The sequence below is a fragment of the Ammospiza nelsoni genome, chromosome 1 (assembly GCF_027579445.1).
Source record: "Ammospiza nelsoni isolate bAmmNel1 chromosome 1, bAmmNel1.pri, whole genome shotgun sequence".
Classification (NCBI taxonomy): Eukaryota; Metazoa; Chordata; class Aves; order Passeriformes; family Passerellidae; genus Ammospiza; species Ammospiza nelsoni.
Genome location: NC_080633.1, coordinates 108,080,891 through 108,106,926, shown reverse-complemented (window position 1 = coordinate 108,106,926; position 26,036 = coordinate 108,080,891). Strand labels below are relative to the sequence as shown.

General features: G+C 36.7%; 1 protein-coding gene across 3 annotated transcripts in view; it reads left to right on the top strand.

Moving 5' to 3' along the window:
- SS18 (SS18 subunit of BAF chromatin remodeling complex) overlaps window positions 1-25,641 on the top strand; it is a 42,719-nt gene extending 17,078 nt beyond the window's left edge. Inside the window, exons 5-11 of one of the 3 annotated variants that reach the window (XM_059473089.1) lie at window positions 6,300-6,521; window positions 14,540-14,707; window positions 15,423-15,527; window positions 17,710-17,802; window positions 18,517-18,639; window positions 21,291-21,424; window positions 23,565-25,641. In XM_059473089.1, the coding sequence (XP_059329072.1) occupies window positions 6,300-6,521; window positions 14,540-14,707; window positions 15,423-15,527; window positions 17,710-17,802; window positions 18,517-18,639; window positions 21,291-21,424; window positions 23,565-23,591 (872 nt within the window). In that variant the 3' untranslated portion in view covers window positions 23,592-25,641. The remainder of the gene's footprint in view (window positions 1-6,299; window positions 6,522-14,539; window positions 14,708-15,422; window positions 15,528-17,709; window positions 17,803-18,516; window positions 18,640-21,290; window positions 21,425-23,564) is intronic. The other 2 variants (XM_059473096.1, XM_059473105.1) reach the window with 2 other exon arrangements.
- Window positions 25,642-26,036: the final 395 nt, after the last annotated feature.

The following is a 26,036-nucleotide window of genomic DNA, read 5'->3' as shown; positions in this document are numbered from 1 at the left end:
TTGATGACAAAACTGCTTTGAATGCCCCCGAGTACAAGCTCTCTTAGAGTTTGTTAGCTACAGAGCTACGTGACCTGTATTCAGTGTTTATCAGGCTGCCCTTGGGCTTTGATGTAGCTGACACACAGCATTCCTCTGATGAACAGAACTGGCTAAATTTAGTCTGTTTGAAACCATGCAGTACAGCTGGCTTTAGAGGGCTTACTGGGGAAAGGTATTGGCCTGTGGCTGAGCGAACACAAACCCTTCAATAAAAAGATAATGTGAAATCATTGTAGCTAAATAATTAGATAATAATAAAATAGATACATCTGAAAGCAGCTGTTTCTGATTTGGGTAAATGTTTAAAAGAAAAAAAGGTTGCTTTTATACAGCTTCCACTAATCTCCTGTGTTCTTTATTATTGAAGATGTGTTGAATCGTAAGGGATTTGTAAAGAAATGGCCTCCAGATTGTTGTTCTAGGTGTAAATTTTAAGTCAGTTTCTATGCCATCCTGTTTTGTAATAAAAAGAAATGTACTTGGGAAGACAGAAACAAAGCAGAGAAGGAGGATGATAAAATTCCACATTGTACCTACCAATACTGGCTTTGGGGTAACTATTCCCTTTAGCAGTCAGATCAGAGTGGAGTAGGCAATGGAAGAGCATGCTTTTTTATATAGAGGCTATTTTCCTGAATTTCCACTTGTAAAATCATACTGCCTATTTCATGTGAAACGGCTTTCAGCTTAAAATTGCATTCCCAGGATTGCTTTTGTTCAGGATCCCTTCCTTTTTTTTTTTTTTTTTTTTTGTTATGGAGGAACTTTTCATACAAAAGCTCCTCAAGGTATTGATACTTTCAAGAAAGGAAACTACTGTCAAAGGATCTTTGAAAATTAATCTCTCACTGGTGTCAAGGATAACCTTCCTGACAGCAAACACAGTAATAACTATGCAAAACTTAGTACAAAGTAAAAAATGTAACAATTGCTGTAGTCTCTAATTTCTGTGCAAATCTTGATAAAATGGACTTGATATAATGGTGGCTTTTCTGAAAGAGTAACTTGAATAGCCTCCAGAGGCTGTGTGTAAGAAGTGCAATAAAAGATCTAGAGAAGTTAGTTTCATCATACACAGTGGTCATGGTCTGCATTTGGAAGTGTAAAGAGCAATATGCTTCTCCCTAAGTAGGGCAGAGATATTCTGATTATGGTGTCCTTTATCCAAGTAAGATCCATCAGTTCCCATGGAGAATAGCATTGCCTCTCAAAAATCAGTCTCTTTGACCCTCAAGTGTAATCATATTATTGTTGTTATTGTGATCCTTTCCAAGGAGAAGGATTACTAAGTCACAATGTGAGCATAATGACTTCACTGCAGAGCCACGGGGGAGAAAAGTCACTCCTTAAACATACATATTTTGTAATTAGATAGAATAAGAAAAGAGCTGTTAGGAAAATATGTGGAAGGTAAATAGCTTTGTTTTGTTATTCACCTAGACAGATACTTAAATACAGTTTCCAACTAAGCTTTAATTTAGCCTTTCCTCCAACATATTCCCTTTCTTGAATGTCTGTTCTTTCCATCTCAGTTTGAAGTTTTCTCTGAGGATGTGAAGATAAACAGCTTAGGATGAGGGCATCTCTAATATCAGAAAGGCTTGCTAAAATAATTTCATAGGTTGGAAAAAGGGAAACAGAATCATTTTCGTAAGTGTGTAGCTGAATTACACATATCTTTTCAAGTGTGTGTTAGTTTACCTGCTTGTGAGCCTTTCTGTATTTCACAGATAAATTTCTCTGTATTTCTCTTTGTATTTCTAATAATTTCTGCATTATATACATTTGCTTTCTGGTTTTAGGGCACTTACTCTGAGCTTACATAAACATTTGTACTAAAAACCAGATACAAAACCTTAAATATCTGTAGAGATTATCTGTATAAAAGGAGTAAAGTCAGTAATCTTAAACAAAGAGAATCCAGGACTGACATCAGTTGACCAGCATGAAAAAAATAAAATGCAGGCTCTTAAAAATGCCAGCTAAGGATTTCAGGTATTACCTGAGTAGGGGCTTCCACAGATCTGTGCATGGGCAGAAGAGAGTGGTTGATGAGGGGATTAGAACTGCCTAGTGATCATCAGGGCATGAGTAATTTTAAAGTTCTGCTTCAGACCTGTCCCATTGCCTGAAGGGCAAAGGATGATTTTTCTTGTACTTGTGTCCTGGTTAATACAGAACCCGAAGTGCTATTGGGGCCTTTAATTGCATCCCCTGACAAATGTGTGTCTGTGTCCTCTTGCCAGGGAAGACAGTCATGACAAACCTTTTTCAACTGGTGATACACTTGAGTGCTATTTGTACCTGTGACAGATTGTGGTTTTTAGCTGAAAAAATTGCTGTCTGAAGAGTTACTTTGGCTGAGTTTATGCCATGCAAAGTAAGGGTGGTCTGAATTTGGAAGGAGATGATGAACTAAGATGTACTGGGGGCAAGTTGTCTTCCTGATATCTTGAGGTTGTTTTCTCACATACACAAAGTTGAAAGGTAAGACTAGATATGGGGTCTCTGTCCTTTGTCATGGCACTGGTAGGTGACCTTCCTGAATAACAGGTCCTGGTTCCAGCCAGAACAGGGTTAAATTTTGCAGTAGCCAGAGGAGGCATGGCTAGGACCTGCAGGATGTTTTGAGGGTTCTGTGTGGTGAGCAATTGCCTGTGAATCCTTTGCATCTTGTACACTCTTATTAATATTGTTGCTGTTACTGTCCTTTTTCTGATTTCATTGCTGTTTCCAGTAAATTTTTCTTATCTCAACTTGTAATCTTTACTTTTTTTGCTTCCTGTTCACTTCTCCAGCCCTGCACAGGAAAGGGGATACAGGGGAGCAAGCAAAGTGGTGTGTGGTTTGGAGTGTTGTAGTGGAAATGGTAAACTGGGGAATAGCATTTCTAAACCTCAACACAGATGTTTGTGTGTTCTCAACAAGTTCTCTCAAAATCTTTGCTTCCTGCAAATGTAGTCTCCAATGTGTTTAGTTTGGATTACAGCTTCTTGGAGGTAAGATGTGTGCATAGGCGGTTAAGAGGAAAAAGGACTTCTGTTTATACTCAAGATAGATAGTTACTCTAGTAACTTTATTGTAACACAAATGTAATTATAAGTGTATATATCTAAGTATAGCATTTAAAGCAATTACTTTAAAGTGGAGATACATACTTCATGCTTCATTAATTCACTCTCAGTTCATTCATATTCTCTTCTTCCTATTTCATTTATGCGGGTAAAAAAGAAAATCAATTGTTTTGTCCTTATATGCAAGAGATATCAATGAAGTGTTTTGACAAACTATAAAAAAACTTATATGTAAAGTGTGTTTTTATTATTTTTCATTTGCAAGGTTTTTCATCCTGTGGTCTTAGCTTTATCTCTGTTCTTGATTTTTAGCTTCTCACTAACAAACCCCCTAGATTTTGACCACAGAAAATACATGTACCTCACATTTCATATGACAGCTTTTTCTTATGAGTGCTCCCTTCTGTTTTAGTGGTATCTGAAACATGAATATAAACCAACGTTTTAGAGAAGATGTGTTATTTTTTCAGGCTATTTCTTGTGATGATTTTTGCCGTCCTCATTTTGCTTCTTACATTAGTAGTTTTTAAAAACTTGTTTCCCTGTGTGCTTGCCTAACTCTCTGAAGTCTATCACTGACAATGTCTTCCTTTAATCAGAAAGAAACAAAGCCATTCCCAGGCCCTAACCTTCTGGCACTAACCCTGTGTATTTCTTCCTTTACTTAGGAAAATAGTCTTCTAGCAGCTCTGCAAGAGTTGCTTGGCACTACAGTAGGAAGCTTTTTTTCGCTGTAGCTTTACCTCAGAGCACATTCTTGATTGAGCTCCTGGTTAGAGACAAACTCACTTTTTCATAATTAAACTGTCTCCATGTTCTCGTTATTACAGAATTAAGCAGTGTTGAATTGAAGAGGGGCAGCATAGGCATCTGTAGTACTCTTGTGGGCATAATCCTTTTCACTGAATTACTTTTTCTGTATTTGTGGTGGACCTGCCTTTGTACATATCAGCAATCTCTGCTCACCTTGTTTTGCAGGAACAGTGAACTGCATGTTTGATGCCTTTTTCAACTTTTACACTTTCCTTGACAAAATAGGTTTGTGTTTATTTCAGTAACGTGTCTTAAGGGCAAGAGGATAAACACATTTTAAAACTTATTCTCTGTTTCTTCACTTTGGCTTTAGTAACCATGTTCACTTATCATTGTTATCTTTTTCTTCTGCATCTTGCATCTTTTTGTTTCAGTCACAATGTATCTGTGACCTTGTGTGCAGCTCTCTGTGTCCTTATTTCTGCCTTCATTCTACTCTAGATTAGTGCATTTTTTTTTTCATTAGCCAAGGACTTAGGAGCTGTTTACGTCTGAAGGCAGAGGGTGTGTGTGTGTCGTTATTTTTTTTTTTTTTTTTAATTTTCATTGGGAAATGTGTAATCAAATCAGTACCTTCCTACAACTCTAATAGTGTAGTTTCTTTTAGATTCCTCTTCTTAGACTTTTCTAGCTTAACAAAAAACCTGTGTCATGTTAAGCAACAGGAGCATCTTCTTGCTGAAATCTGTACGTGTCAGCATTTGCCTTGTTTTACAGTTGACCTGGTCTGTCATGTCCTCTGGTTCTACATATTTTCATGAGGTCTTCATGTGATGCTTGTCATGGGCATAATCCATGCATTTAATCTACTTTTTTACTTGTCATGGTTATATCCAGTCCCACTTCTTACTAATTTTGGTTCTAGTAGGTGTTCACCTATTCCATTAAAGTAATGAATAAACTGACCAGATGGTGTTATAATATTGTACTTGTTAAAGTGCCTATTGAGAGTAGATTGAATTCAGAGAATAATCTGAATTCATCGTGTTGTCAGGAAGAAGGGAAATAAAAGGTGAAAAGATGTTGTTGGCACATGGGTGTTGGAGCAAGTTGCTTTTCCTTTGCATTTTCACAAGTTGAACTGATAATTTGGAGACTGTCCTTCCAGTCATCATCCCCCACACTAGTAATCTGCAAATACAGTTGCAGAATATTGACTATATAGTACATGATCAAAAATGTTAAACAGTTCTTCAGCCATTTTTATTCTACATTGTTTGATACTATCTGAATCACTGCAATGCTAGGTCCATTAGAAATGAAAAGCATTGATTTACTGTTGTGTTGAAATCTTCCACTTTAGTTACAAGTAGAGAAGAATGCAGCTCATTGCCTGTAACACTTTTCCTTTGTTCCTTTTTTCACACCTTTCTCTGATTTCCAAGGTTGTTCTTTTACGTATTCACAGCAAAGGTGATGTGCTTACCAGCCTAGGTCACTAAATGCTTTCCATTTACATGTCATTCTTATAAAAGTCATGATTGAAGTATCCAAAAAAAGTCTTGATGTCTTACCAAAAAGATTTGTTCTCATTCCCATCTCAGGAAATAAACTCAGGAGTTGTCTCCTTGTCATGAACAACTTTTGGTTACATTTTTATCTACAAGGGCATTAAAACACCTGTGTAGAACGAGTTTGGCTCACAGTTTTCCATAATATCCTTTGCTGTTGTATCAGTGATCCATGGAGTGCTTCTCACCTTCTCTTTCTTCTATGGGTGACTGTATAATCATTAGAATGAAAATTAGCCTAAGTTAGCGTTTTGTGGTGGACTTAGTGTTAAATTTGTTACACTTGTTAAATTTGTTGTTGGACTTGATGATCTTAGTGGTCTTTTCCAAATAAAATGTTTCTATGGTTCTATGTAATTATACCATGTCAATGTTAATACTGCCTGCATTTAAAAATAATAATAATAATAATAATTGTTAGTTTCAAAAATTGTCTAGCATGAGTTGTTTGAATACACAGAAACGTTACTTCCATTGTAACAATTACAGGTCTGATGAATTTTCAACCTCTCTGTTACACTGGTCTTCTGCCATTCAGAGTGAAATTCAGGCTATATTATGCAAGTACTAAAAAGTTTTGTGTATGATATGGATAGAAGATGAGCTATATGATAATTCACCTTTGTTTCAGTAGCTTCAGTTACTCAGCAAAAGAAAATGTATTTCATAGTGGAGATCAACTTTGTTGTTCACTTTGTTATTTTAAAAGTGAGGAAATCACATGCAAACTGTATTTTAAATTATTTTCATGTAATTGTATTTAATTACTTCTGTTTAGTTTTGTAATTCAGTATGACTGTTTGCACCTGCTTTTAAGATGCTTAATGTACAACTTTTCTCCCTGTTTTTCTTTCTGAAGGACCCAACCATATGCCTATGCAAGGACCTGGACCTAACCAGCTCAATATGACAAACAGTTCCATGAACATGCCTTCAAGTAGCCACGGGTCCATGGGTGGCTATAATCACTCAGTGCCATCGTCACAGAGCATGCCAGTGCAGAATCAGATGACAATGAGCCAGGGACAGCCAATGGGCAACTATGGGCCCAGACCAAACATGAATATGCAACCAAACCAAGGTAAGTGAGGTATCTATTGGCTTCTGTGAAAGGAAAATATCTTGTGTGCAGATTTTTTTAAAGGTCTTATCTTGTAGATTTCCTTCTCTAAATGTGTTTTTACCCTGAAATTGGCTCAGTTGCTTAGAGCATGGTGCTAAAGAACAAAAATCGTGACTTCAGTCACCCTATGGGCCATTTACCTAAGACATGGACTCAAGGATGCTTGTGGAAGGATCATCTCAGAATACTCTGTGAATATTCTGTACTCATGTTTGGAGGATTCTACATCTCTTTTCTCCCATATATCTGTGACTTTTTGTTTATTTGCAGACATTTAACTGTTTTCAGGCATAATGTGAGAATCTGGAAATGGATCTCCTTTCAGCAGTTATAAGCTGCAGCTACTGTTTGTCTTTTTCAGACTTTACACTTCTAGCAAAGTGTTATTGTCATTCAGGTTGATAAAACACATTTCTACTTTTAAGTTTCTTGGTTAAATGGAAAAATCAAAGTCAGATAGCCCTCAGATTGTTTTACCTAGTTAGTCTTTGTTTTCAGCATTTTTAGCATGGAATGTCTGTTTAGTCTTAGAGAAGCAAAATTCAGTTCCAGGAACAAATCTGGTACTCCCTACTGTTTTCATGAGATGCCCTTGTGTATATAGTAAAAATCAAAGCTTATTTTGTATCTAAGGTATTTCCATTACATAAACTGATGGTGTTTTGATGTCCTTGTTGAAGTGCAAGGACGTTGTGGAATTAAAATATTGCATTAAAGTCACAGCGCAGCAAATTACTAAGTTGTGTATGTACTGCATATTCTTATAGAGGTGCTTTACAAGTCAGCTATCAGATCAGTATTTTCAGCTTACCTGTTAAGTCTGTTACTGCATTGGATCTGTACATGCTAGAAGTACATCTGTACATTGGATCTAGCACCTGCTAGAAGACATACGACAAACCAAAGCTCCACTTTTTTATGTGTAGGTACCATCTGTTCCTGAGGTGTACAGACAGACCAGGTCATACTGATCAGTTTGATTATTAGGCTACAGAAAGTTGCAAAGCAGACAAAAGACTAACTTAATGGGAGACTAAAAATGAGTCATGATGAGAGAAGCTATTTCTGCACTTTTCTTACCAGATCTGAGGCCTTTAGCATCCACATAGTTAATTGCAGTTTTCTTAATGTATAACAATGGAAGAAACAAGGGATAGGTACATAGTTGGGGAAATCATAAGTGGGAATACTTTTGACTGTCTCTCTGAACTGGGAAGTTATCTCTGTATTCTGGGCAATACATAGTGTAGTAATTCTGTTGTAAGATGCTTTGGAAAAGTCCTATGCTGTTTCAATGCAGATGTTTTAGTTGCAGAGTTAGCAATAATTATGTAGCAGTGTATGTGAGGGAGCCATCTAGTCAGTCACTCTGCAGGAAACATTGTTGTGTGACTGGCCTAAAATTTAAGAGATGATTCCATCTCAAAGTAGCATTCTTTACTCTTCATTCCTCTGTTGTGTTTTCAGTACTCTGTCAAACTTGAAAATTGGTCATTAGAAACTAAGCAGAAATAAACTTAAAAGATTTCTGTGCTGAACAAATAGTGGTACTGAAGTGACTTTGGGGAATAGAGAATAAAACAGTATTAAACCAAATTACAGGTTCAAGAACAAGAGCAAAATATTTACTTAGAACAATGGCACCAATGCCATTAAGGCCACAGCAAGCTTTTGCACTGTGTAACTCTAATTCTGTCAAGTTTGGACCCTTTAGGCTGAGACTTTTCCATTTCATGGCTGGTTCTATTTTTCATGCTTCATGGCTGGTTCTATTTTTTGCAGAGGTTTCACAGAAGGAGAAAAAATCATATTCTTTAAAATGGTTCAATGTCTCACAAAAACATTAATAAACAGAGCACTTCATATATAAATGTAAGAGTGCACGTGCCCCTTTCTTTAAAGCAAGGCTTTGAAACTTGTCTGTTATGCAAATAAAGTGTTATTTGCTGTTAAATGAAAATACTGTTCCAATTACCTGTGAAAGAGGAAGTCTTAAGTTTGAAGATGGGGATGTTTGTTATTTTGAGCTAAGATGATTGCCAATCAGGTCTGCTTAGTACATTTCCCCCATTTTCTACTCTTAGTTGTTCCGTGTGTGTTGATGTTTGATGACAAATTAGAGGAAGTATTTTTGTATCTTCACTCTCTTGTGACTCCAAGACAGCTGGGCAGAAAATGACAGCAATCTGTGAGACCATGAGAAATTTAGAGGTAGGTAGCCAAGCCCCAGTCTGGCTGGGCAGATGTCTCAGCCAAGCATGGCCACTTCAGGCTTCTCTCCTAAGTGAAGAAACAAGAATGAGCTGCTAGGAAATGCACCCAGTGCAGTTTAACAAAAGGGGAATAAACAGATTGGGACTCAGAGATTTCTTAACTGGTCATATATACAACAGTTCAGAAACACAAGTGAACCAAAATTTCTGAACATCAGTGTTGTTGGTCAGGAGACATTTGTGAACCCCTTAGTATGCTTTGTTTCTTTGTTTTACAGGATTGATCCATACTGAAAATGAGAGATCCTACTATATCTGTCAGTTAATAACAGCACTAGCGAAATATAATGCTACATATTCCACAAGATGAGGTCTTAGCATCTCAAAGTGGCTGTTAAAAATTAGTAGATGTTTTTTGCCTTAATCTTTCCCTCTGTGGGTTCCTCATTTGTAGAGGAATGAATTTGATGGTAAGATTACAATACCATCTGATTTCATTGGAGAGTTGTCAAAGTATATTCATTATGAAGATTTGGACAAATTACTTATGGGTGCCATAAGAGAACCTATGAATAAATTAATAATTCTGTCTTCAGTCTTTGACTAGGCATCACATCTCACATGAACAGAAACAAAATACTGAAATAGTTTTTCAGTGAGTGAAACCTACCATGTACTGAATGAAGCCAGTACTTCCAGGGTAAAAGAAGCATACTTTTATATAATAGATAAAACCACCATAACATTCAGAAAGGCTTGCTCTAACACTTGGGTTATGCTTGAGCATAACCTCTTTATGTGCACTTGCTTCCAAAACATCTTGCTGTATATACACCTTGTGAGGCAGATGGTGTTAGCAAGAAAAAAATGCAAAAGTGCTAATTAAGAAATAAAATGCATAGTAACAGAACTGTTTGCTGGATTTACTTCCTGTATCATCTCTGTACTCATTATTGCTTTGTACTAGTTATAAAATGCTATCCAGAGGAATACCTTAAATGAGAAGGAAAGTTTTCATGGTATTGATTTTATATAGTCAGTCCAGTTTAAAAGAGGAATTCTAGTGATTTTGGACTTGAAAAGCAAAATATTTTAAGTGGAAGATTCTTTAGATGACTCTTCATTGAAAAGTGAATATAGCAGCCCAGGACATCTGCAAGGAATATTGGGTACCGTTTTGGAAAAGATAGGAAGCAGAAGGAACTGAATGAATATTGAAGAAACTATGTTCTTATGGGTGCATTTCTTCTTGTGTATGGTAAACTACTTAGGTTGAAAAAAATGTGAAGTGTTGCCAGTATTTGACTTTTCAGGGGGGAAGATACAGGCATAATTTTTCTGAAACCTGAAATTTGCATGGAAATTCCTCTTTTTTTTTTAAATTGAACAAATCTTTCACACGCAGGAAATAATATTTAGTAGTGGAATTAATACATTATATAAGTAAGAACCAAGCAGTTGTATCTTGGTTATCTCAGAAACTGTTTGGTATGTATGGCCAGCCCTGAGACTGTTTCTCATTTGTCAGATCCCTTTGCTGGGATCTGTGCTAGAAGAGCTTGACACAAGGTTGTCAAATTCCCAGTCTCTGTTGAATGAGCATTATATATTTCCTGTGGTAAGGGAGGAGAACAAGTTTAGAGGTGACGTCTACAGGACGAGATCATGTTGACTCAGTCACTTGCAGACCAGTTGTCAAATCTGGTGCTGAAATTTTTTAATGATAGTTTAATTTCTGTAACCTTGGAAAAATTCCATTAACATTTCAGAGCTCTTTGACTTACAAGCAAATATGAAGATATGGAAAGAGTAGAGATGAGACAGATGCAGATTCTGGTTGTTTTGTTGTGCACATAAAGAAAGGAACATAAAGATAGGAACATCCAATGTTAGCTAAAATAAAAACATATTCGGGGTATAGCAGATCAGGATAAAGTGATTTCTGAGTTTGACTACCTTCTGTAAATGTCTTCCCATCTGTTCATTCCCATGTAAGCTGAGACTGTGAGGTTTCAGTACTTTGACTGTTTACAGTAGTCAAGATGTTATGGAAAAAGCAGGGCAGTCTCATTTTTTTTTTTTTTTGAAATCTAGTGTATTAGAGGGAAATAAAATTGCCTCCACATTCTGAAATGCCATCATACTATAGCTGCATTGTGTAGGATGTCTAGCTGTAGAAGACACTAGTTTTGTCATGAAAAAACAAAAGATATAAACAGCTGCCACGGAGCTTGTGCTTTCATTTGCTTTCCCTGGAGTAAAACATGAAAGGCAGTGTTGGTAACTAAGAATTTTTTCTATGACATTTTGTGTTCTAGTTTTTTTTAAATGATAACTGAAATTGAGTTTCAGTTTGAGATGAGAAATTTGTGGAGTAATAAAGTGTGGAGAAGTGTCTACTGTCCTTAAGTTGCAGCCTGAATCGTATATTAGGAGTAGCAAAAAGTGTTGTATCCTCAAAGTCTTTTGAGATAATGTTTAAACTGCTCCTCGTGTTAAATTTAGGATGGTGGTTCATTTGACTAAGCAAATCTGAATTGTAGTGTTTGTCAAGTTAAATTGACCCTCATTACAGTTTCTAAGAAAGCTTGCACAAGGCAAGCTGGTTTTAACATCATTTAAAAAAGAAGCTTTTTTTTTTTTAAACATGTGGAAAAACACCAAAAAAATTTTAATGAGGGCTGCTGCATTTTGTTTTTGGTGTTACCTGATCAGGAATTCAAAAGCTGTGTTTTAGGGTGCTCACAAAAATCTGTGCCACAAATATTAGAAAACATAAAGTCATTGAATGGTTTGGGTTGTAGGGGACCTGAAAGATCCCATAGTTCCAGCCTCCCTGCCTGTGCTACAACTAGCCAAGGTTTCTCAGAGCCCCATCCAGCCTGGTAACTTGAACACATGCAGGGATGGGCATTCACAACTTCTTTGGGCAGCCTGTCCCAGTGCCTCTTCACACTGAAGAATTTCCTCCTAATATCCCATCTATACCTACCCTCTTTCAATTTAAAACTATTGCCCCATGTCCTGTCACTGTCTGCCTGTATAGAAAGTCCATCTCCTTCCCTTTTATAAAGCCCCCTTAAAGTACTGGAAGGCCAAAGTGAGGTCTCCCTGCAGCTTTCTCTGCTCCATGCTCTCTTAGCATTTCCTTATCTATCCCTCTGATAATCCTTTGGCCTTCCTCTTGACCCAGTCTAGCAGGTCTTTCTGTGTCTGTCTGTGCTGGACCCCCTAGAGCTGGATGCAGCACTCTGGGTGGGATCTCACCAGAGCAGAGTAGAGGGGCAGGGTCACCTCGCTTGACCACCTGACCAAATTTTTTATGGAACCCAGGATACAGTTGGTTTTTTGGGCTGCATGCCCACATTGCCAGATCAGACCCAGCTTTTCATCAACACAAACCCTCAAGTTCTTCTCAAGGCTGCTCTTCAGTGAGTTTCCCACTCTGTACTCATATCTAGGTTTGCCCCTACTCAGGTGCTGCACCTTGCACTTGGACTTGTTGAATTTCATGGGGTTCTCTTGGGCCCACTTCTGAAGTTTGTCCATATCCAAGCAGATAATGAATTAAGAGTCTTAAGTGTTTTATTAAGTTTTGGGATTTTATGTCTTATTAAGTATTACACGATGAATAAATGTGGCTTTCTCCTAGGCTAGATTTTTCAAATGGAAGAATAAAGTCAAAATTCCCTCATCCCTCAAAACCACTGCATAGAATGGTTATGTTCCATGAGGCAGTAGAGGCCATGGTGGTTCTTTTAGGTATCTTTTTAATAAGAAGAACCAAACTGGAAGGAAGCCAGGCCGTCTGTTATGAACACAACACACAGCCTAGTACAGGGTAGTGAATTCTCATTGTGGCTCTACAAAGCGTTAATGAAGTTCTAATTTAAAAAGCAAACAGAAAATCTCTACATTGCACCACAGGGACCCACCACATTTTATCACATTGTATTGTGACTAATATTAATATTGTTAATTAACAAGCTTTCTTGAGATCTAGGAATATTATGGCAACAAGTTTCTATTTTTTATCAAGACTGCCTGATGTTTCTCAGTACCTCCAAACAGAGGAGCAGTGAAATGGAATAATCTAAATTACTTACTCATTTAGAAGATCAAAAAAAGGAAAAGTATTTTGCCAATAATTAAAATAAGTACATCTGAATTTAACCCTTTTTTTTACTTTAAAGTCAGGACACAGAAACTTGCCATACTGAAGGACAGAAGCATATCTGGATCTTCTTAAGAGAGGCCAATATTTATCTTTAGAGGAAAATGAAGCTTAGGCCACTTTACTTCTCAGTGAGAGATCCTACACTGGGGTTTTATGGGATTTAACTAATGCACTTGGAATTCATACCATTAATTAATTTGTCATAACTTTTCCTCGTAACTCTGCATAGACAGTATATAAGTGAGTACATATTCCTTTGCCTGTATAAATCCATTGTTGCTTGGCTGTGTATCTAGGTATTTTTCCAGTACTGTAGTTTCACACAGGATTTTCTGCTTGTGCTTCAGAACCTAGTTTTTCAAAAATACTAAATGGAATGGAAAAATCTAAGCATACAGAAAAAAGGTGATATCTTCCTTTTTCTCACTGGATGGCACTTAGGAGTGGCTCTGCTAGTTTGATGTTTGATGTCATGGTTTGTTTTAGTTTTTAGTGAGGCTGCTAGTTTCTTGTTATCTTGGTAGTTTATAAAATAAATTATTTTTTAAAAGCCAGAAAACCTTAGGGTTTTGCCATTATAGACTGGGCAGTATGTGTGAAGTGGTTTGAATTAATATATTACAAAAATCTGTTGCTTAAAGAAGTTTAGCTCCTTGTCACAACTTTTTCCTCCTCATGTTTTTGATACTGGAATAACTCTTTTCTGAAGTGGTACTACAGAGGAGGCACAGAGGCTTTTCTTTGTTAAATGTATCAGTCTAACCTGCAATCTCATATAATGAAATTGTGTAATCATCATTTTCATTGCTGTGTGGTGTCAGTAGGGTGCTCTCTAACTGTCTGTTTTCATTACTGAAATTTGCATTTCTCCAAGTACAGCCTTAATCAAATTTTGTCGGTTGATAAAACATGGACAGTACTTGTTCTCTCTTGGTCTCTTCCTGTGGTTCATAGAACTTGGTGTAACTAAATATGAAAGATATTTTTGTCACAGCTTGTTTAGGACAGTTTAGTGTCAGGCAGAGCCTGTGTTCCGTGGGCTTTCTGCATATGCCTGTTGTCTAATTGCCTGTCTGGTTCATGTGGTTTGTCTTTACAGGCTAAATAAAATTGTTGATTTTGTGATAACAGTGTAGTGGTTTGTTGGTGGAATATAACAGCAACTACGTATGTGTATTGAAACTATACTCCAAGGAGATCACAAATGTTAAATAATTTTTCTATGACTTACCAAAGTTTCACCATCAGGTTTTCACCTACACTTTTTTTTAAGGATTTTTTTAATAACAAAAAGTCATGAAAGTGTTTCAGTTATCTTTTTGTAGATGTAAACTAATACCTGTGGTTTTGAAGAAAAACCTGAAAAGCAACCTTATTGAGGCTGATTTCTGTTTTGTAGTTTGGCTGCTGAATTGTTCACCTACATTTGCATAAGTCCAGAAACAACAAACCCTTACCAGAGCAGTGGATATACAGAGGGTTTCTTGGTCCATTTTTAAAGGTTGGGTTTTCCGTGTTCTTTTGGAAAGGTTTAATCACAAATAATTTTTGTGTATTTGACATTTTTGCTACTTCTCCTTTTGCAGGTCCAATGATGCACCAGCAGCCTCCCTCCCAGCAATACAACATGCCACAGGCAGGTGGCCAGCATTACCAGGGGCAGCAGCCACCGATGGGAATGATGGGCCAAGTTAACCAAGGAAATCACATGATGGGGCAGAGACAGATTCCTCCATACAGGCCACCACAGCAAGGTAGGAATTCACTTCAATATTTTTGCATTGATTTTAAATAACCATGTTTAAAACCATTTTACATCTCTTTCTTGCTTAATCCAAATTTTTGTCAAGTCATTTGGTGTGACAGACTTTGTTTGCACACTCTTTTTGTTACCCATTTTAAGGGTGGTTCTTGCAGCGAGAGATTACTGCAGTCACCATGAAATGTGAAGACAAGTTTGTTTTCTTTTTGTTTTGGTTCTTTCTGAGATTATACATTCCGAAATTGCACATCTCAGATATGCTGATGCAGAATTTGATATTCTAATATTTAAATGATAGGACAGAAAAGGAACAGAATACCTACTTGGTTCTGGATTCATTCAGTTACAAAAAAGGAATGATGTTCCACGATTTTGGTTATCTTTTTTCTTTTAGTCCTTTTCAACAAGGAATAATTTTATTTTTAACGCCCTATTCTGTTATACACATATTCCTAAAATTAGCTCAAAACTGAAGTTTGATATATATAGTCTCAGTCTAGTGAGCCAAACAACTGTGTGTTTGTATATGTGTATAGATACATTTACTTATTTTTTTAACTAAACCAGATTACATATGTTGTCTGTAATGCAACAATATGGGTGGGGAATACATTTGAGAAATATTTCTCATACTGAAGTCAGAAATTAGCAGGCTTTATAACAGACAAAACAAGTTATTTACATATTGACTGGTTGTGGTTTTTCAGGCCCACCACAGCAGTACTCAGGCCAGGAAGACTATTATGGGGACCAATACAGTCATGGTGGACAAGGTCCTCCAGAAGGCATGAACCAGCAATATTACCCTGATGGTAATCTCTCATAAATGTTAACTTTCCCATTTTCTATACCTGCCCAATACTAATGTAGTCATATGGCCAAAATTAGGGGATGAGGCAAGAATAGTAATTGGATATCATACCTCACATTTAAAAAACCTTCCAAATTCAGAATTGTTACTACAGTTTAAGTTACTGTGACTAGTTAAATTTGCAACTTAAAGCATGTAATTTGTATTACTCCCATTTGAAACTCTTAAAAACAGTTTTAGTATTTCAAAAGAATGGAAATAATTTGTTTCTCTCAAAGAATGGAGAGTTCCTTAGCATATCTAATATGATTGACATGAATTTAAACAGTCATAACTTTATTATCAATAAGAGAGGGGGCGATATCCTTTTATTAAAAATTCTACTGAACTGAAAAAACTTGCTAAAAAGATGTGGGTTTTTTCTGTAAATACTCTACCTTTTTAACTTAGTGTCTCATTTTCATGTAAGTCGCACAAATGTGTTATTGCTGACATGGTATGGGCCTTCAGTTTAATATTTATATAGGAATAAAGTGGTCCCTGCCCTGAGGATATTGAAAATGTGAATCCTCTTTAGATGTCCCCTCAGTGCTTTCAAGACAAGATTGAAACTTTGAATTTCATAAATCTGTCCTCCTACCTCTTGGATTATGGAGTGCTGAAGACTATTGGATTGTGTTATAAGTTAGAAAAGTTGAAATTAACTTGTTTTCAGGCTGAGCAGAGACTGGGAGAACAAAGATGCTAACTCCTGACTACTGTGATAACCATGTGTGCAACTTAATGGTATCTTGTGAAGCTCAAGAAATGTGGTAGATGTTAATGTTTAAAAATATATATACAAAGCAAAGCTGTGTAATTCTCAAAGCAGCTGCTCATAGCAGATAAAGGGTTGCAAGTCAGTTGTTTGAATTCGATTTCCATCAAATTGATTTTAAGGTACATCAAGCCTTATCTGTATAAGCTTACATGTGTTAATTTCTGGAGGTGTGTGTGCAGTGTTATTTTACAAGTTGCATTAACTGGTAATTATTCAGATTTCATTTTGGAACATTTATGTATACACATGAATGCTAAATTGTTACAGGCAATTTACTCTAGTAAAGGCATTTTGATGTTACCATCAACAGCTTTGTGGCAGCACAGATGACTTCTAGGATCTGTTCCTTCTTAAGAGTCATCTTTATCATTACCTCATTGTTACTCTTATGTAGAATACAAGTAGAATATTTTAAGACTTGTTTTAATGGTTATGTATGCATGTAAGATTCAGTCAGTGATGTATGGTACAGTTGCAGACCTGATGACAAAGCCACTCAATTTCAGAACTGTTTCCTCCTTTCCTTACTTGTATCTAAAAATTTTATTCCAAATTTATACTATTTAATTTCAAATGTAAACAAAGTTTGGCATGTATTCTTGACCAAATTAGCAATAAGATATATTTTGATCATCTGTAACAGAAAATACATGTGTGCTAAAAACAACAACAGGTGGGGTGCTTACTGCATGTATTGGTTTCTTAATCAGAGATGGCTGTAGTCTCTGAGTAGAAAGGTTTGTTTGTAATGAGTCTACTTAGGACTGGAATGTAAGAGGAAAAGTTTTCTTAAGACTTTAAGTAGAAATTCTGTTTGTAGGGAAAACCTTGAGAGTGTTGTATTTCTGTCGTTCAAAACCAGAATTTAATGTAGATGATGGTTCATAACTTCATTGAGCTTTATTTGTTATATTTCACACTGCTTTTAGCATATGCTTTTGAATTGGAGATCAGCAGAACAGGTGTTAGACAAAGTATGATAATTGCTTTCTTTGTTCATTCTAATTTCATTCAGGTTATTTACATGTGAAAGGCCTAAATGCTTTCATTTTTTTTTGAGTGAAAGATGAAGTACTCTCCCCCCTCCGACTCCCCCAACAAGGATTATTGGAAGGTTAAGACCATCCCTTACTGTGATGTTTCTAGAACTACTGCATTAAGCCTTTTTTTTTCCCCTGTCACATGTTAATTCAATATGAAAGGAAATCATATTAGTAAGTCTTTGGCTAATACAATTGAAAATTCTTTTTCATGTATATCCAGTTGAAATTTTTTTTTCATTTTTCTGAGAAATGAAATATTTTTAGGGTTTTCACTCAGAGGCCATTAACGTTTCTTCCTGTCTCTTGTCGAATTGATGTAGGTCATAATGATTACGGTTATCAGCAACCGTCGTATCCTGAACAAGGCTACGATAGGCCTTATGAGGATTCCTCACAACATTACTACGAAGGAGGTATCTATATACCTTCACACACATACGCACAGACATTCCCTCTCCTCCCCCACCCTCAACGGGAACAGACATTCTTGCACAACACAACTTATACCCATGCAAAGCTCTTGTAGAATACTAGTTGCTGGCTGTCTTGGAAATGGCAGGGAACTTGGAGCCTTCAGAATAATTTCTTGCAAACACCTTAAATATATAACCACAATTTGCCATTCTAACAACAGTAAAATGACTAAAACACTCTAGAGATTTTTTTTTTACCTCAATGGAAATTTTTATTTTAACATAAATTTGTTGGTTCAGTTATATATCTTTTTGTGTGTGTATATTTTGTATAATTATAGTGCCGTTAGGAAACAGCTTGCTGATCTTGTGTAGCTAGTCTGTGCTCTTGTAGCTGTCCTTAATTTTGTCTTTTTTTTATTTTATTTTATTTAGCATAGTCATGATCTTATGACTGTGATGTTCCAGTAAATGTAATGCTCGTTTGGCAGAGATGCTGAAAATGCTGCAGTTCAACTTTGCAAAATTGGCTTTAACTGCAGTTTGTTTGGCCGAGTTCCTTCTGTTTGGTTTGAGTTTTCTTTGTTTTGTTCAGTTTTTGAAATCAATATTGCATTTTCATTTTGTTCTTGTGTTGTTGGCTGTGCATCTTAGAAGGAAAAAAATAAAATAGGTATCTTTATGAGTTTTTGCTTTCTTGCAATGATCTTACAGGAAATTCGCAATATGGTCAGCAGCAAGATGCATATCAAGGACCACCCCAGCAGCAGGGTTATCCACCACAGCAGCAGCAATATCCCGGCCAACAAGGCTATCCAGGACAACAGCAGGGTTATGGTAAGAACCTGAGGACACAGACAGCTGTCACAGCAAGGAGAGAGACCTTTGTTGTGTGTTACTCCATCCCTGTTTGACTGTGTCCAGAGGCCAGGCTTGGACAGAACAGCTCTGTGCCTGCAATTTCACTGGGCTGAGACACGAAAACATAGAAGGCAGTGTCTTTTGGGAGTTAGATCTGTTTAGGATTAGGCAGTCTAGGAGAGTGTGGTAGCCCAGAAAACTGAGGGTGACTAAACAGCATTGCAATAGGTATCTGTAATTTAGAAGGACCCAGAAAGATTCTGCTCTTTTCTCTCTTCTCTAGGGGAACATACTCACAAAGATGACAAAGAACCACTTTCATCTGTGGATTTGCCAGTTAAAGCAGTCTGTTAAAAACTGGTTTAAAACTTCATTCAACATACATGAACCATTATTTTCAAATTCTTGTACTGATCAGTAGAGAAATGACTGTAAGCATTGACAGCACACCTTTAAAGCAACTGTGCCTTATAAATTTGCACTAGTAGTGAAAACCTTCTGGTACATGGCAGGAATGAGAAATCCTCTGCCACAAGTCCCTGGATTCAAGGAAAGCCACCCAAAAAGGAAACTTGGAGCAGTAGAATGTAATTTTGGTGAATTAATTCTAAAAAACTTTGTGTCAGAAGAGCATACTGAAACTCAAAAAAGTTTTATTTGCTTTCATACTGTAAAGCAGTAAACATAAATTTATGACAGAAGAAGGAATCTCTGAAATTTCCTAAATTCCATGTATATTAGCTTTCAGCTCTTTTGCAGGCTTACATGCTGAAGCTTTCAGCATTGTGTGTATGTGAGGAAATGCACGGGTAATTTGTTTGCCATGTAGATAAATGCCAGATTCACATGAAATCCAGTTATGTTGAGACAGAGTTAAGCTTTAAGATGATCCACTGAGATTTACCAAGTTCTGCTTCTGGAGTTTATGGATGAATTGATAATTCTGGAGTAATACTTGTACCTACATTCTGCTAAACATAATATAGGAATAGACTAAAGGTCAGAGTAGAGGTCTTGTTGATCACTGCTCTGAACTTTGTAGGTAAAGAAATAAAATCGGATTTATTCAGAAAGTTTAGGTTAAGAAATACTTGAAGAAAAAGGGGTTAGGAAGTCTTTTGGAGCCACTTACCCAATATAATTTGTAAAACAGAATAACATATTTTTCAGTTTCTTGTTTTTAGCCAGAATTGTTACTGAAGTTCCATTTTTTTCTGTTAAATTTGTCAATGAATATTTAGAATTCAGCTATAAAGAATTACCATGAATAAATAAACCCATGTTCATTTATCAGATGAACACAGCACTTTTAGGATGTTGTATTGTTGCTCAATTTAATATTTAATTGCTTTCTAATTTTCAGAAATAAATCAATATCTCAGACATTATTATCAGTCTTTAAGGTTTTGTTTCACTATGAAAAGGTGAAACTGCATAGTTCAAGGGGATTTGAGGCCTGAGGAGAATGATGATAGCTGATGGAGCTTTTCTTCTCCAGGTCATCTTTTCACTCTCTTACAGATCCAGAATTACTGAAGGAGTTACCAGCTGATGTCATCTTAATGTCCAGTGCCTGTAGCTCAGACTAGCCCTCTCTAGCACCGAATCACTGTTGCTAAAAACATATCTGTTTCTTCTGAAGGGAAGGAAACAAAAGTGTTGGTTTGTTTAAAAGAAAAGCCTGTCTGAAAAGCTGCAGATCTTCAGCTCTGAAAAAGAGAGACACAGTTTTAAGGCTTGTTGTTGAAAAAGCTGACAGATCCACTGCTGAGGATTCATAGGAGTGCCACTGAAATACAGAGGACATCTCTCCCAGTGCTGGGGGGGGATGGGGATAATTTTGTTTGTAATATGGCTGCAATGCCTGATGGCAGTAACGTGCAGCTTCCAGTGGTAGCCAGGCCAAGTCCCTGTGAATAGTAACAGATAGTTATACTTGCAAAAGAACTTCTTTTACAGACAAAAAAGACTGGAGTCCAAGTTTTGGGTTTTTTCTTAACCTTTTTCTGGAAAGTTAATATTACCAAAGGAGTGTGGAGTGGAGGGTGCTTTTTTCCATCTCACAGTACCTTTTACTGCTTGTCACATCTCACATTTTATACATATGTAGCTTGCTTGCCTGACACCCCATCCATGATTGCCTGCTGTGGTGTGGGACTTCACTTTCTGGCAGCACAGTGCTGCTGGTCTCTTCAGAAAGTCCAAATGCTGAACATAGCTGATTATCTGGCTGCTCTTGGCATTAGAAAGTTCTGGAACTCAAGCAGCCTACATCAGGAGATTGCCTTCCTAAATCCTGGAAAGGGCTCATGTGTATCATTTCTTGCCTTGTTCTGCTCTGTCATGTACATGGAACTACATGCATTGATATTAAATAGTGAATACATAAATAAAAGTAAATGTTTCTGTGGTTGGAGCACAGGCCCTGGCAGCCAAGGTGCTTTCTAGGGGGAGGGAGGTAGGGCACTCAAAAGACAAAAGACCTAATTGCATGGTAGTGGTATTTCTTAGTCCTGGTTAGCTGTAAAATTCAGTGTTTTCCCTGTTCTCTTCTTTTCTTCTTTCCAACATCTTAAGCACTCTTTTTTTTTTTTTTTTTTTTTTTTTTTTTATTTATTGATCCCCAGGTCCTTCCCAGAGTGGTCCAGGACCTCAGTATCCCAATTATCCACAGGGACAAGGACAACAGTATGGGGGATACAGACCCACGCAGCCCGGGCCACCACAACCACCACAGCAGAGGCCTTACGGATATGACCAGGTATTCTTCTGTTTGATGAGAAAATTGTGATTCTTACACACTCATTTAATAATCTTAGATTCTGGACACTTAAACCAAGGAATTTTAGGACATGGTCTTTCAGGTATGTACCTACAATTCTCATGGAGTTTATTTCTTGGTGAGTTACCAAGAATCATTTGTATGGAATTGTGATTAGTCATTCTCTCCTGAGTTTGCTAAATTTTAATGAAATTTGGCAAAGTGAGGCCTTCCCAGCAGTGTTTTTGGATGTTAGAAATTAAGGTGATGTGTTTCATAGCCTTATGGTGAATGACTAATATGAAAGATGAGGTTTCTAAATCTCATGGTGGATCATTTTTCATTATTTCTTTGCAATAGAAATGGTTGAATTTATTTTCCACAAACACAAATCCTAATCATAATCTTCCTCTTCAGTTGCAAAAGCACCTGAGGCGTGCAGCTGAGGTCTTTCAGCTGCAGAGCTTATGGGGAGACATGAACTTGTTTTTGCACAGATTTTCTCTGAGCAGTATCAGGGGGCAGTGAACATGGGAAGGAAGTGACCTGAAAATCAACTGCTTCATTCTTATCGCTGCTAAGACAAGATTAAAACAAACAAACAATTACCACCAGAACATTGGGCTGGAGTTGTAGTGAAGGGCTCATGTAAAAAAGCTGTCTTCAAATTAAAGGATGAAACAGGTTTTGTCCCCGTAAAAGGTACTAACTTGCAAAAATCCAAACTTTTCACTATGAATCATTCAGAAACGTCATTAAAATGTACGCTATTACTTTCCTTGGTATAAATAATGTTAAGATTAACTAAATTATAAATTTGAGGGTCTAATGTTTAAATAAAATCCTGTTATGTCAGTAGAAGATCAGTTGAACTTTCAAGAAAAACTACTCTGAGGAGTTGAGAATTGCCCAGAATTTTGAAGAAAGTTGGCTTTCTTTCTAGAGAAATTAGAAAAGACAAGGAAGAAGGAACAAACTCTGTGTGGTAGTTTGGAGATGCAGTTACTTTTAATTATTTAACAGATAAAATGTTTATGCACTAAACCAGTAGCTTCCTCTGAAAACAATAAGCTACAGGAGAATTCTTTGCTTGTGGCCAGTATAGGGTCAAGGAAACTTAATCACAGTTGCTGAGTTTTTTCCAGCTTTCCTTGCAGCAGAGGTGGATAACCCTCTCTGTAGATAGGGTGTGCTCCTCCAGTTTGTGCACTTGTAAGTTCCACTGGGAAATTCAATTATAGAAGACCTCTCTTTCATACTGGCCATTCCCATAGGAATTGTGCTGCTTAAATTCTCATCTGGCAGCTGTTGTGAAACTATTCTTTGTGACTGATTGTTGTATTATAATGGAACATAACTGACATTGCAACATAAATCTAAAATGTAAAACACTGCCTTGTTGTGGTAGTACTTTACATGGAACGGTGGCAGGATCAGTTTGGAGCATGCTCATTTCTTAGCACAGTACTTCTTTCTGCAAGCCTTGAACCCTGTGGTGAAGGATCATGGTAAGCTTACAGCATTGATGCTTTCACCTCTGTCCACCTCTGCAGTACATGACATTCTGTCAAAAGAAATAGAGAATATCAATAAGGGTGATAATTCTGTGTATCAGATCTGTGGAATAATTGCCTCCTGTAGGATATGTGGACTTGGGTTGTTAGTGTTCACCAGGATGTGCCTTGGTTTTGAAATACATGTAATGCTTGATAGAGTAATAATTTTAGGTACCTTTGTGTCATGGTTACTTTCCTAAATTACTTTGAATTTTGGTGACCTTGACTTTTTGAAATAATTTTCAAAGTTTAGGTGGGAAATAATCCCCAAATTTTTTCTTTTTTTTATGATGTTCTACTAATTTCACAGCAGCCTATTGAATATAAAGGTATACTCTTTTGATCAAATCAGGCTCCTGGCCTTAAATTCATATCTTTGATCTTACTTCTGCATTAAAGCACAAAGTATTTTTAGTGAGATGAAACTACACTAGTTACTGATATCAGTATGTCATTTACTTGTATTAGTTTCTATCTTTTAATATCTCAGTTTATTTGGATGGTCTTCCAATTACAGCTTTAAATGCAGGAAAATATGCCAAATATGCCTTGTTGTCTAATTATGTATTTTGAATTTTTTTTAGGGTCAATATGGAAATTACCAACAGTGAAAAAGTACTCACATTCCGGTAGGCAAAATCTATTAGCAGCCATATTTTCTCCTCAGCACTGTGGACATCTTCCCAAGATGAGAACCTCCCATTCCATCTAGATTTTGGAAAAATCTTGTGGCTGTTTTATGGTATACAGTCTTTATGGGTTAATTGTTAAAGACTGTAGATTCTCAGAAACTAGTTTCACATCTCTACTCTAGATGGCAATATTGGACAGAAAATCTGTGACATAACAATTTGCAGTGAGTCGAGAACTGTATGTCAAATATACTGTTACAGACTGAGAGGTGCAGACAGCTTTGTATGTTTATGAAGGTTATGGGAATTTAATATTTTTTCCACAGATTTTTTTTGTAGGGGGAAAGGGGAAATGCACACTTTTTACAGCAGCAATATTTTGTATATTATGTTTTACATGTGATGAATATGCAAGACAGTACACTACTCGCTGGGCAGGATAACAAATCTACTGTTAAAATGGGTAGGGCATGGTAAATGCTTGATTGTATTAGTCTCGAAATGGTGTACAATAAAGATAACACTGAAAAGATGGAGAGCATTCTATGTCACTGATGGGTTCACGTACAAAGATAGAGAATCCCAGTTATCTAAATGGGAACATAATAAGGACAGTGTAATACAGTCTTGTGCAGAGATAAATTTTTTAAGCTTTCCAATTTTTCTGAGTAAAGCGGTTTTGTAAAAATTGTTTCTAACACAGTTTGACAATTTTCTGCAACATTTTTTGGGTAACAAGATAAATGTTTGGGTTTTATTTCTCAAGTGTTTTGTCAGAGCTTTGCATAAGCAAGCTGTAATCCTTCTTAATAATTGCAATAACAAAGAAAATGACAAGTGTTAATTTTACTTGGCTTGAATATGCAAAGAACTTGAAAAAGAATATGGAGAACAGGACTGTATTGTATAAGTGTATTTTAACCTTTAGTTGAATAATTTGTATGTATCAAAATAGCCTAGAGGACTTTGTAAAACCTATCTAAACTTTTGTCATGGTTTAGGAATGGTGTCCCCCAATTTTAGTCTTCCCACTGACACACTCCAAGCCACGTGCCGCTCGCTTGCTCCCCACTCTCCCTCCCCTTCCCTTGTGGCCGGCTGGAGAGGAGAATCAGAGGCACAAAAGGGAAAGATCAGGGCTTGAGAGAACAATTTACTGGAAACAGCAAAAGGAGGGGAATGGCAGCAATGCCAGTGCCAGAGGGTGCAAGAAAGAGGTGAAGGCTTCACACGTGCTTGATTGCTCACCATGCAGAGCTCGGTTCCACCCCATGCTGCACTGCCTGGAAGGGTCCCCTGAAAATGAGGTGTCTCCTCCTGGCTATTGCAGAAATTAACCCTGTCCTGGCCGGAACCAGGACAGCTTTCCTAACTGGGAGTTAATAACATTAGAAAAGGGACATTTTTGTTTGTGCCCATTTTTCTTATTGGTTAACATGAGACCAAGGGGATGTTTTATAACATTAAGTATAAAACCTGTTGGTGAGGCAAATGCCAAATTTTGTTTGGAATTGCATTAATGCTTATAGTGTTGCATGTGAGAGAGGCAGCACCTTGATCAATAACAACAGTACACAAAAACGTTGGTTTTGAAATTGCCCTAAAACTGTGTATCAGATAAATAAATGGATATTCTATTCTGCAGAAATATATGCATTCAAGAATCCCTTGCAACTTCTATAAATGATAAAACCTAAAATTAACCCAGGAGTAAAATGATATTTTGTGTTTTTTCAGTTTGCAATCAATGTTCAGGGGGATAAAAAAACAACTCATGTTCATAGTGTGTGTGACATTATATATGGAAGACAAGATTTTCAATTTGTGCGTCCTTTTTAAAAGGAAAACAGTTTTCTTAAAGTCAATAGAAAATACACATCAAGGTTTGAACAGATATGGCATGAGGAACATTATTATGAATTAAAATCTTGTAGGTTCTGTGCCAATTTTCCACCACTGTGTACTTCATTGCTATTTAAAACTGTACTCCATCAATTCTAACGGAAGAATAAATTATTTGTGATTTTAATTTTCTCATTTGTTTCTTTAAATTAGATCCCTATCACTCTGATGTCTCATCTGGAGACTCTGCTGTGGGTTTTGATTTTAAAGATGTTTGGCCAGAATAACCAGACCTTATTTGCAGTCTAGGACTTTATCAAAATTCTCTTGCCATAGCCAAGTTAATTAGAATTAACTGTTCAGTAATCAGCATGTTGTGTAGGTTGTTTGTTAAGAAATTCTTTCTCTGAAAATGAAGGTCCATGAGGCTATAATCAAGATGACTGAATTAGATAAATGAGTTGACGAGGCAAAAATGTGTTGAACCCAACCTGGTGTAGATACGTTATCTCATTTGAAATAGGCTCAACTGACATTAAGAAATAATTTGTCTTGCCAACCCATCTTCTGTTGTCTTATTCT